Below are 12813 nucleotides of genomic sequence, written 5' to 3' on the forward strand. Positions count from 1 at the left end.
TAAGGTAAACACTTGATTAAATATATAGAAAGTATTGGGGGACCAATGCCTAATTTGCCCATTTTACCTGGAATGAGAGATGCCAAGAAAAGCTTTATACAGAAGGCCAGGGAACCTGAATTTTCAAAGATGGAAAGGTGTCTAAAAGCAGATTTCAAAGATGAGTCGGCAGAAGCTGGGTGAGGAAAGTTAGTGAGGAAAAACATGGGGTATAAAACGTCCTTGGGAATTTGGGATTAAGTACAGGTTTACAATAGACACATCAGAGTGCAAGGTTGGGAAAGATAAAATGGGCCAGAACGTGGAAGGCTTATATGTGACACATACATGAGTGTGGGCTTTACCCTGGGTATGACAGAGAAAGCCTATATAACTTGAATCAGATCTGAGTTGCATTTAGTTGATCACTCTGGTAGCAATAATGTTCGTGGAGAAGAATATCAAGAACAGAGTGGTCAGTGGTGTCAAACATCAGAAAGTGGTCTCTTAATTTGAGGACTAAAAAAATTCACTTGATTCAGTAATTCATACATTAGGAGATTAAGGGTAGTGCCAGCCAGACCTCTGACTATAATGTATTAAAGAAAGTGAATGGAGGTAACAGTGGAGAGGAAAAGGGCTTAAGATCAAGTGTTGTAGGCCCAGAAGAACACATTTATAAGAGAAAGACTAAAAGGAACATCCTACTCTAAAGTAAGTCTAATTGAAAAAGTAAATAATTGACAACGAAGAAAAATTATTCTCATCAATATATAAATAATGCACCATTAGCTACTATTAATACAATGTTATTCAATTTCCTCGCAAAATAAAAATGAAATATTATTATGCAAGGCATACACCCAATCCTTAAACACAGTCCTGTGATTTTTAAAAACCCTTTTAGGTGCATTCTATTAAAATGTCCTGCCTATTCTTTAATTTCTGAGTGAACCGAACAAAGGAGAACTAAATTAAACTGGTATTGGTTAAGACACCTTGTTGGACTAAGTTTAAGTTTGCTGCCCTTAGCAGAAATGGGAATTCTCAATCTGTCAGACAAATTATCATATGTCTGCTCACCTAAGTCCACAATATAGGTTGTAATGCACATGGAGGAAAGCAAAAGGTGGGGGAATCTTTCTTTCCACATCCTCCAGTGCCAATTTCCCCTGCTCTTTTCAGCTCAGACCTTAGAGAAGGAAGCTCTCTACTGTGTGCCAGCTGTCCCTTCTCAGTGCCCAGCCCATGTTAAGTGGCATTGTGTTTGCTGCTAGTTTCTAAGAACGCTTCCCGTGAATGTGAGACATACTTCAGTTTAACATCCCCAAGGTTACCATTTTTTGTATAGCTCATAGCAGTTTTGACATTTACACTCAAAACATATGTGCTAGGAAGTAAATGCATACACATAATCAAACACACTACTTGTAACCAAGAACGGCTTACGAGACAAAAGAGTCAACAGATCACTTTCATTCATCCTGTTTTGCTGTTACACTCAGAACCTGTTTTCTGTAATGATGAAGGTAGAATAGAAACATTTCCTAATCTGCCAAAGATGGTGACTCAAGGGTTCTGCTAAGTAGAGGGATGGTGACCTCTGAGAGTCAGACAGAACTGGGTTGGAATTTAAGCTCCGCTCTTCCTCTCAGCAGGTAATCCAACTTCAAGTCTCAGGTCCTTCAATTAGACACCTGCCTTACAGATGGCAAGAGCACTCAAAGAACACTGCAGACAGACCCTGGCCCAGAGCTGGCAGTCTGTAAAGGGCACTTATCTTTTCCATGGTATGTTTGCTTTTGCTTCTTTAATGATCTCAGGATCTCAATCCTCACGCTTCTTATCTATGAAATAAGAACCATGAACCAATAGTATCAAGGCTTAAGTGTTTTCAAAGATAGGTTTCTGGAGTCTGACTTATTATCCTAAAACTTTAGCTACTACTGCACAGAGTTAAGTAACACTTTCGATTTCAATAAGGGCTCAGTTTTGAATCTTAAAATGAATGGCAAGATTACAAGCTTTTTCATAGGATTTTACAACAAATTTCAGTAACACTGAACAAGGTAAAGCTTAGACTGAGAAGAGGTTGTACAGAATGAATTTTGAAGTTCAAAAAGAACTAAATGCTGGTAAGAATTCTGACCCATTTTACTTACTGCATCATCCAGTAAGTTTCCCGTACTCTTTTTTCCAGAAGACTTTGAGGAAGGCGAAGGTGAAGGAGAAGGGGCAGAGAGTGTTTCCTCTTGTTCAATCTCTTTTTCCAATTTTATCAAACCAGGAGGCTCCACCCCATACCTTTTAAAAGACACCAGATCAATACATGTGCATAACTTGTAATGACACATTTAACCATATGTTGCATTCAGTTATGAGCAGCATAGGATCAAACTGCTGACTCTTCAAAACAACCTTCTTATTCTGGCATTGAAATGGTTGATTTTTAAACTGGCATCATTTTAAGCAGGGAAAAACACATGTATACATACACACTTACATATACATACACACATGTTTATCTATAGATGAGCATATATGTGAACAGACATAATATCATTCTAAAAATAAATTAAACTACTCCATGTAATATATTAATGACTCAATAACATGAATTACAATGTAATTCAGTCTTCAGCTTTCAGATTTACTAGCTTTAATGAAATTAGTGCTGTAATTTAATTCCTATTTTGAATACAAGCTTATTAAAGAAGGAAAGAAAATCAGAGAGTCAAAGAGTTAAGTTGAAAACAGCAGTCTCCCAAAAATAAATGTCCTCAAGTGAATTAACAGAGAAGAAATTCACTGTTAATTGTACACCTTCATGGACCTGGAACAATGTAGAATGGTCAATACACTTAAGAACCACATAATGAAAGCATGTACGGTGTTACCAGGAAAGAAAATGAACAGAGAACAATTTGGAATAATAATTTTTTTTCTTAATTATGTGTTGTAAATTACAAGTGCCACAGAAGTTCAAAGAGAGAGATGCAGTTGTTAACAGCATTCTTACCTCCCCTAATCATATTTCTCTTAGGCTAAATTTAAAATCGGTTTGTTTTCCGAGATCCATATCAATTTTACCCAGGTGGAGGAGGCCAAAGATAACTCTAGAATTTGAGGGTCAGGAAGGATCTTTGGGTTTGTGTAGCTAGACTCTTTCATTTTTACAGAATAAATAAAACAGATCCAGAGAAGGTACAGAACTAGCTAAGCAGCAGGACAAAGCAAATGCAAATCCAGATTTTCTCTGATATTTTAAGTAGGTGATCATGTGTTAGAAAGCAAAGGAAAAAGTCACTTGGAAATTAAAAAAAAAAAAAAGGTAATGGATAATCTATAAAGTAAATAGTCTATGTAGAGAGGATAAATGTGTTGGCAATATGTCTAGTACCTTAGAGTGAGTGAATAGTATATTAAGACATCATTAATGTAAAAGCTGAGGTTATCGTCCTGTTCTCATGGCTTGTTATTTTAACTGACATCACCACACAGATGGCAGGTGCCCTTTGAGAGCTGGAAAACTTACAGGAGTTAGAATTCAGTACAAAGCAGTTTAAGCAGGCACAACTCAAATAACAATTGCTGTTCTGATGACTGCCTCTAGTGACCAGAGTCATTCTGAGTTAGCAGAAATCATTAGCTAAAAGACCGAGGCACTATGTATCATATTTCTAACCTTCTATGCCTCTTAGCCAGTCCACGGGACATTAGTAGAAACTGCAATAGACTGCAGATTCTGTAACAGTAGAGACCACTGTCTGATTCACAGCATCCCCAGCAGAGAGCACAGATTCTGGCACACAGCAGTTACTTAATAGCTACTGCTGAATTAAAAAAAAAAAAATCCTGCATTCTCCTATAACAATGATTTCAGGTTCCAAAGGTGAATTAGATTTCACTGTTTTGGATCTTTCACTGCATATCACTTAAACAAAATACATCAAATGTTTTACCCTCAAAAAATGTTCTTCTAGAAGACTTTAAACCCTATCATTTTTACCTCTCTAACATTCATTAATTACACATAACACAGCAGCTCATTACCGTTGACAAGTACCAACAATATTCACTTGGGGGTTTGGGTAGCATTCTTCCCTGAGGCAGACTTGAGCTAACTCTGCCATTAACCTACTCTTTAAATTTAGCAAAATCACTTAACCTCTAAGAGTCTGTTTTCTATCAGGAAAGTAAAGGGGAAAATGGCCTGCCATAGAGGTCTGACATAGCAAGGGAGGGTGGGGGAGGTAGAATGTTAGAAGAACAACTGGTGTTGAATGTCTTCCATGTGTCTGGAACATTTGGGCACCTTGACATACATGATTTCTGAGCCTCAGTTTTATTTCACTGTAAAATGGAGATTCCAATCCCTGTGTTTCATTATTGTTAGAAGGAATTAAAACAGCATCCATTACATGCTTAGTATAGGCCTGATGCACGGCACCACCACTGAGATGACTTGATAATTGATGCATCAAATTTGCTCAACTAGGAACCTGCAGCCTTGAGGTCCTTCTGCCAAAGTTTTAATTTTTTACACTATATTATACCATCCAGTGAAATAATGTAACAGCCTCAACATTAACATGTAAAGTAGTGTAGTTACTATTGTTACATATTATTACTATTGTTTGTATCCTTTACAAAAGAACTGAGTATACAGGCTTATAGGGTTTCGTGAAATTAATTTTCCTAGAGCTGTGGAACAGCAGAAATATCTCAGTGCTGGAGCCTGGCAGAACAAGTTATAAATTCAGCGTTGCTACTAACTCATTGGCAGAACTTCAGCAGACAACCCTTTTTAATCCCTCTAGACTTCCTTGAATTTTTAGTTCCATCAAGGTGTAATGTTTTCTTCTGTTTAATATTCTTAACAGAATAACATATACTGGGCAGGGAAGCTAGAGGAATTTAACACACTTGAATTCACAACCAATTAAAAGTCAGTCATAAGTGAAAACATCATATTTTAAAGTATAAATTAAGTCAATTGGAAAATATGATTTCATTTGTAATTGTAGGTGGATTCATGCCACCTTTCAGGAAGAGGTTGGTTGCACAATTTTTTCTTTTTCTTTCTTCTTCTTCTTTTTTTTTTTTTTTAACAAAGTGAAACAATAAGAAATATTAGAGAAACAACAGGCTCCATTCCATGTCCAATACAAAGCAGACTAAGTTCAAATGAAGTTGGTAACAAAGTCATACATGGAAAATTTTGCCCTGGAGATTTTTCTTTACCTGGGAATGCTGAAAATTAGCTATGCCACTGAACATAGAAAATCAACACTAAACCCCAAATCTCTGCTTATATTGGCTTTTGAATACTTGAAGCTGCCTAAGGTATAGTCAGCCAGTCCTGAAATGCACACTTAAATACGATTCATTGGCTTCCTGTCTGTCTGGAGATGTCAACAGGCTGTAAATCATGAAATTCCCCTTGGGTTGTGGGCCCGCACCTGAAGCCAACTTAGTCACCAAATAGGTCTCTTTTTTTGCTCTCCAAAAAGCTGCTTCGTTCTGTTTCCGTGATTAACTCTATACCACTTTATATTTCGATTTTGTCTATAAGGTTTTCGAAACTTCAACTTTTTTTTTTACTCTTTTCCAACTACAAAATTTTAAAGCTTCAGGGGACGGGGACAATTACTGCTTTCAAACTGAATAAGGGTCAACTAAAGATAGCAAGAAGGTTGAATCCACTAAAATCAAATCTTCACATCTGTATACTCCAGTGATATGAAAGCAGGGAGAACACTGAAATGGCAACACTTTATTATCATTTTTGTGGGCTCATTGAAAAATGCAAAGTGCTAGGGAAAGGGTCCATGGTTAATGACTTGATGATAAGATCCTAGGAATAGACTTCTCATTTTTCTGGCACCTGACGTAATTTTTGAGATTGGTCTAGATGAAATAATTTGAGTCCCCAAACTGAGCCTTGCACTAGAAAATGTACTCAAACTATTAAGCAGACTATAATTTTCAAAGGAGAGACATCTGGGACCTATTTTACTAGAGTTGGAGGGATAAAGTTTAGACATTCCCCCTTCTTAAGGCATGTAACAGACAGCTTATAGATTCTTGCAAGTGAGTTTTTGGCCCATTTTTTTATTCTGCTTTAAAGTAATTTAAAGATATATTTAAATCTGGAAGGAAATTTCACTCATGTGAAAACAAGTTTTACTCTTGGCAGTCAGAGTCAAGCTCTTTAAAAAGGATGAGTTAATTATTAAGCCTTGTATAAGAATATTTTATTTTAAGTAACATTTCATTGGGGGCATGGATTGAAATAGGAGACTAACGAAAATATCCACAAAGCATATTTCTTTGGAATGGTCATAAATTTTGTTCAAAATCAAGGAAGCAGTCAAAAATAAAAATATAAAAAAGCTTCCCTCTGAAGCTGACAGTTGATCATAGCCCCAAATCAAAATATGAAAAGCGCTTTCTTTTTGTTTAACTCTTATCGCAAAGCTAATCTTAATTCTGCAGTCTGTTGAAAGGCTGAATTCATAGCAATTTTTTTAGCAATGAATATCAAAACACTCTCATTAAAAAGATCTTTGAGATTTAATGACCTGGTTTTGCTGAGTGGTTTACTTTGCAGAAGGCAAATGTGCAACTTTTACACTCAGAAACTGACATAGTTTCTGAAATATTAACGGAGGGATTTCACTCTCCAGTGATGATCACTCTATTTAGTTGAAAATAAAGGGAACTGTGGCCCATGAGAACAAAAATAAGTCGTCTCACACCCCTCTCAGAATTCAGAGACGTCTACGGATCTCTAAGGAGCTTCACAAAGTGTTCCCAGGCAAGACATGATGGCAGAGAATCAGAAACATTTTGTGAATCTTTTCTGAAGTGATGTGGATGATTTTAAGATGATATCTATGCCATTTTGAGAAGTAAATGTTTAGAATCAAATACAAAAACGTGTCCGCTATTGGGTAAAACCCACAAAATTCACAAGATTGTACTGGGAACTTGCTTTGTAACAATCAAATCTCATCTGCTGTGTGTACAAATGAATGCTGTGGTTCTTGAGAGCGCTCCCAAAATCACTTCTAGTTTTGGCCAACTCTGTCTTATTTCAATAATCTATGTTATCCTCTGTAGAGGAGTAGGGGGAGAAGGAAGCACAAGTGCAATGATCTAGTAAAGATTTAATACAGCCAAAGAAAAATTGAGGAATAAAATAAAATGGGGATGATGCACTTCTCTTTTTTTCTTTCAGCTTTTATGCTTCAACATAGGGCTAAGGTAGAGACATTTGAGTTTATTGGAGTTGCTGATTGTAAAGCACAACTGAACTTTCACTAAAATTAAGAAAAAAAACTTCAAATGTGTACAGAGAGAAACTTAAATAGACATTTATACTTAAATGTTCAATCTGTCCAATTGATATTCAGCTGTTGAACCTTATCCTGCATGTAAAAGTAATACCCCGAATTGTCTCTTAGCGTATTCTCTCTTTTTCAGCAGAAGTGTCGAATACTTCACACTGGTGAAGTAGGTGAAGAAGATAAAAAGCAAAATTTACACGTTGAATGTTGTAATGTGTTGTCTTAATCCTTAGATAATTGCTTTGAGAAATCAGTAATTTTTTGGGGTAATGTGAATAATCTCTGCTTTTATCAGTTCACATAGTCATAAAGTGTGGTCAGAAATGTTGCAATCCATTCTTATCACTAATAATAATAATAATACAGGAGGCAGGAGGAAACTTTTGGAGGTGGTAGGTACGTTTATGGCAGAGATGTGGTTGGTGATGGTTTCATAGATGTATACTTACATTCACACTCAGCAAGTTGTTGACATTAAGTATGCACAGCATTTTGTGTGTCACTCGTATCTCAATAAAGTGGCTTTAAAAAATGGAGTAGTCCAGAATCTCAATTTTAAAATAGCTGGGGGAAAAAAGTCCCCCTGCAAAACATTTCATATAATGCTTCCCCTTCAAACTGACCAGGCCATTATGATTCCCTTTTGTTAACCAAGATATTAATTTGTTTTATACACCATGGCAAGGGTCAATTTATGCCGAAGTCAGAGCTGGAGGAGAGGTAACTTCTAAGGGGATTTTATCACTGGGTAACATGCCTTCTCTTTTGATGACTTGGTCATAGTTAGACGGCTTAGTTCAGCAGGATTCCTAACAGAGTGTGCAGGTAGTACACAAAGTATAATTACAAAAAAAAAAAAAAAACGAAAAGAAATCCAGAAGGCAGACAAATAAAGCACACTAAACAGGAGGAAAATGACAACGCGCAGCTAATCCTGTAGCCACGCCACTTCTTTCCACCTCTAGATCACGAAGCTCAGAATGCCAATTTGATCCACATATTTCGATTATTAAGGCAAAAAAATGGGATCTGGCATTTCAGAATATTCTAATGATGTAACTAAAGAAACAACTAAATGAAATTCTTCTGCCCAGGCTTCTATTAAAGAGGAACTCTAGACAAACTTTCTTTTACTCTAACATTTCAGGGGCATCAGTTCATTTACTGATTTTACTTTGTGTGTATTCCTCCTTCCTGTATTTTTTCTTTTTTTCTCTTTTTTTTTCAGTTGTTGTTTTGTTTGTTTGTTTGTTTCATTTTTTTTTCTTTTTTTTCCCTTCTCCTGTATTTTTAACTTCACCTTTCTTATGGGATATCTGTTAAGCCCAAGGACGCGAGCCTGAGTCCTTTGACTCAAATTTGTTTGTCCTGCATGTCAGTAGCCTTAAATTTGGTGGAAGACTGAATCAGCAGAGTCCTAAGAGGGACAGGCATCTTTGTCTTGCTCCCTCCTGGAACCCAAGGAAGTGACAGCACTGACAGGGAATGGGGTCCTAAGAAACAGCGAGACACTACGAACTGTGCCTGAGTGGCAGAGACCTGAGTGGCTGGAAGACTGGGGACCCTCTCCAGAGGCCGCCACACAACGTACATCTGGGAATGGTGTGGGGAAGGAGGGGGATCCCTAAATGTCTCAGACTGATTTTTTTCACTCCTTGTTGAGCGAAGCCTCAGTCATATTTAATTTTATTTTTTTAAAAATTAAAACAATCTTTCTCTTACCCAATTATTATGATAAAGTAAAACTTATACCTGATGTACAATTTGTGAAGATTATGTTGACTATGATGCTTTAAAGAAATTGGGCTTACTTCTCTGATTATGGGCTAATTTCCCATTGGATCAAAAAAAAAAAGGTTGTTCACTGGCAGCAAGTTTTCTACTCATTGCTGTAATTTGCTGATGTGCACACCTTGTATTTCCCTTTCCTGGATTTTCTTTGTAGCTTTCTCTTTGAGAACATCCAGAGTTAGCTCTTACTATAACTTTCTGGTTCATCTGATCTGAACGCTAAAATTATACCCAGATCTGGATGAGAAAACATCTTCCAATTAATTCCAAAGTTAACCGTTATTTCTTCATTTCTACTTCTCTGAGCTTTATAAAACTGTCAGAAGCCTTGTTTGATGATTTGCAATGTAGTAAAGGAGAAGACATGAAACCAAATCAATTCGGCTATGCTAATAAGTCCCTTTCTTTGCTGGTTTAGCTATGATTGTGATTTCCACAATCACTATTTTTTTTCTAGAAGAAAAAGATTCCAAAGATGTCTCTACCTATGAAGGATAATATTCTATGTCTTTTTCTAATCAAAAGATGGAGAATCATTTTAAAACTGCCACCCACCCCCACTCAGAAGTAGAAACTAAAAGAGCTAAGGGATGAGATGTTCAATGGAAAAAATGAAGAAAAAGAAACAAGAAAGAAAGTTGGAAATTATTAAAGAGTAAACAGGAAGAGAGGGGTGAAGGAGATGGGAAAGTGCGTAAAAGGGAATAGGGTTCCTACCAAGGAAAGGGCAATTGTCATATACAACTTCATGGACAAGAGCCTCGCCTACCTCCTACGAAAGAGTTGGGGAAGGGAAATGTACCTAATGAAAGGATATTTAGCAAATGCTTAAACATAGTGACTTTGACAATAAGGCGATGATATTAAGAATCCTGGTGGTACACTTTCAGTTTGAACAACTGCTCTTGAGATGTTTGTACTGATCATATTTGAAGGAGTCACTTTTCACCATCCAGATTAAACATGAGCAATGAAAAGCCAGCAAGCTTCTCAGCAGCTCGGATGCTGAGACGGTCCGTGTCTTGACATTCTGGCAGCAGTGTGACCTACCTGGCTGCAATCCGGCCAAGCTCTAGCAAACAGAGACACACTTCTCTGGGTTGCTTGTGGAGGACTGAAAGACAAGACAGAGGTGGACACCTTTACAAAAGAAGGAATTGTAAAGCAGCTCAGTGGGGAACAGGCTTGACAATGACCCCTCATCCTGCATGGTCCCAGTAAATGGGCTAGTCTTCATTCCAACATTCACAGAAACCATCCTACCCCACAGTACACTTAGCTCTACTGAAGTTTTCAGAATACTTTGCCCAACTTTCCTCCCAAAAGCCATGAATCTCAGGAAATCCCACCCTGAAAACACTTTCTTCAATTAGTTATTATTAGTAAGTCAATGTTGGAAAAACATGTAGCTGTAATTATGCTATACATAGTTGATAGATACTTAAAAACGCATCACACATGTAAGACTATGGAGCAAAGACTGGATTTTTAAAAATCCTGACTCTATCTTCACTACTGACTTTAGCAAAAATAATGCAATGAATAAGGATTAAAAAATTACACATCACAGTCCTTTGTTAGCCTCCAAACAATAATGTCAAGTGAGCTCTTGAAATAATGTCTTCTCCTAACCAAATCTGATTAAATGATTGTTTAGAAAGAAACACTTTCAACTGACTGGTTTTTGTAAATATGTACCAATATATACAATAAGCCAGTTTTGCCCATAAAATGAGCAAATTAGAAGACAGTTCTTTGCATTGATATTTCTATTCTAAAATAATCTAATTACTTAATAATTTTGCTTCACCAACTGCTTTGGACCCATTTAGCAGTGGTGGCAAACCATACTTCCGTTTGTTGAGCCTATCAGAGGAGTATGTACTCCTTACACTGCTCTTTTTTAACCTAGAAACTTTTAAAAGTGTTTATTATATTCAGCACAACATTTATGGGGAGGGGAAGATAGCACTGAGAATGGTCTTTACATAGACACAATATCTTGATTTAAAAAATACTGGCTTATTGATAAACTTAAGAAAAATAGCAATATTGCTTCAATTCTTAAACACAGAATTTTATAATAATTTAATTTCTCAGCATTATTCTAATTCTTCAACCTAATTATCTAATCTCTTCTCTCCACAGATTATGGTAGTGACAATATTTGCCACTGACACCAGAATGGAATTTATTGGGAGTGTGTGAATAGAAAAATACATTTATTTGGATTGTAAAAGTATATGATTTCACTTGGCTTTCAACAGACAAAAATTTATGACCTTGTTATAAAATGTCATTTTTAAAGCTTTCAAAATAAGTTCGAATCTCATTAGCAATGCTCATTAAAACAGAATTCATTATGGGAAATCTGAATTACAGAATACGTCCAATCCCAGTAATACAAATTTTAGTTTTAGCTGACCTTTAGTGAATTGTCACAAAACTCAAGTTGGGGAAGCCTAAAATTACTTCTAATGAAAGGGGCTTAAAATAAATATATTTACTACCTCCAGTTTCAAGTACACTCCTAGTTGACTCTGGCTGAAAGATACAAACTTCACAACTTTGATATATTAAATCAACTTCGATGCAATGAAACATACGGACTGTAATATCACAGAGGTATCAATTTCAAACAGAAAACAATAACAAATATCACAAAACAAAAGCAAACAAATGAAAATCAATCTCCCTATCTAGATAATCAATTTCTTCTGATTTGGACTTTTTTTTTTTTTAAATCCTCTCATTGGTACAGAATAACAAACATAATAACAGACAGGAGAAAGGAATACATGAAAGCCGAGGAGAGGATCTTTAAGGCCCTGCTGTTACCCTCATCTTCCGTGAAAGCTGTGTGAAGCAAGTGGTAAGGCTCCAGGAGACTTGGATACAAAGTCATGCATTTCATGATGGAAACAGTGTCAAAACAGGAGAATTATTAGTGAACTGACCAAATGGTGTCGGTGTGCAGTCAACAACCAACTATAAAAAGTAATGTGTCCAACTATGGTGATTCCTTAGCCAGCTTACTGTACTTATTTTGAGGACTGTATAAGCATTGGAAGTAAATAAATACATCTTATGAAAAACAAAATTCATTCTGAAGAAAAACAGTAACGTGGGCAACATACGAAAGACAATGTGATAAGTAGGATGCACTGTGATTGTGTATTTCTTTGCTTTCTCAGTTCAGCTATCAACATAAATCAGCTTTTGCATGCCAACACTCAAATATCAAACCTGCCATGGACTCATTAGATAATCAATTTGGCGAACTGAAAAGTAACTACATGACTCTGCATTTTAGATCCTTATCGGAATCAGCTTATAAAATTTAAGACAAATAAACCTCTCGGCCTCATTTCTTAGGAGAACGATAATAGAAAGATGATGTTTTACTTCTCAGTTTTCTTGGTGATGTTAACTTTAATAAAGCAATTAATTGCATTATTGCTTCAAAATACACCTATAATATTGTCTCACGTGTTAATGGATTTTTTAATACTGGGCATATCATGCCTGGCCTATAATGGCCAAAAAATCATGTTTGATGACTAGAAAGCAATGAATGACTTAAATCTACAGAGGGTCATAACTTGGCACAACACCTAGAACAGAGTAATTACTCAACACTATGTCTCCCAGTACTAAGGATGATGGCAGTTATGTGGTGATGACAGTAGCT

At 36.3% G+C, this 12813-nt stretch overlaps 1 protein-coding gene across 1 annotated transcript in view; it reads right to left on the reverse strand.

Moving 5' to 3' along the window:
• The window catches only part of GAS2 (growth arrest specific 2), a 110423-nt gene that overhangs the window by 52760 nt on the left and 44850 nt on the right, over positions 1 to 12813 (reverse strand). The window contains exons 4-5 of the mRNA XM_031459869.2: positions 10173 to 10236; positions 2142 to 2283 (exon numbers count right to left, since the gene is read on the reverse strand). Of these exons, the coding sequence (XP_031315729.1) occupies positions 2142 to 2283; positions 10173 to 10236 (206 nt within the window). The remainder of the gene's footprint in view (positions 1 to 2141; positions 2284 to 10172; positions 10237 to 12813) is intronic.

The sequence above is a fragment of the Camelus dromedarius genome, chromosome 12, assembly GCF_036321535.1.
Source record: "Camelus dromedarius isolate mCamDro1 chromosome 12, mCamDro1.pat, whole genome shotgun sequence".
Classification (NCBI taxonomy): domain Eukaryota; kingdom Metazoa; phylum Chordata; class Mammalia; order Artiodactyla; family Camelidae; genus Camelus; species Camelus dromedarius.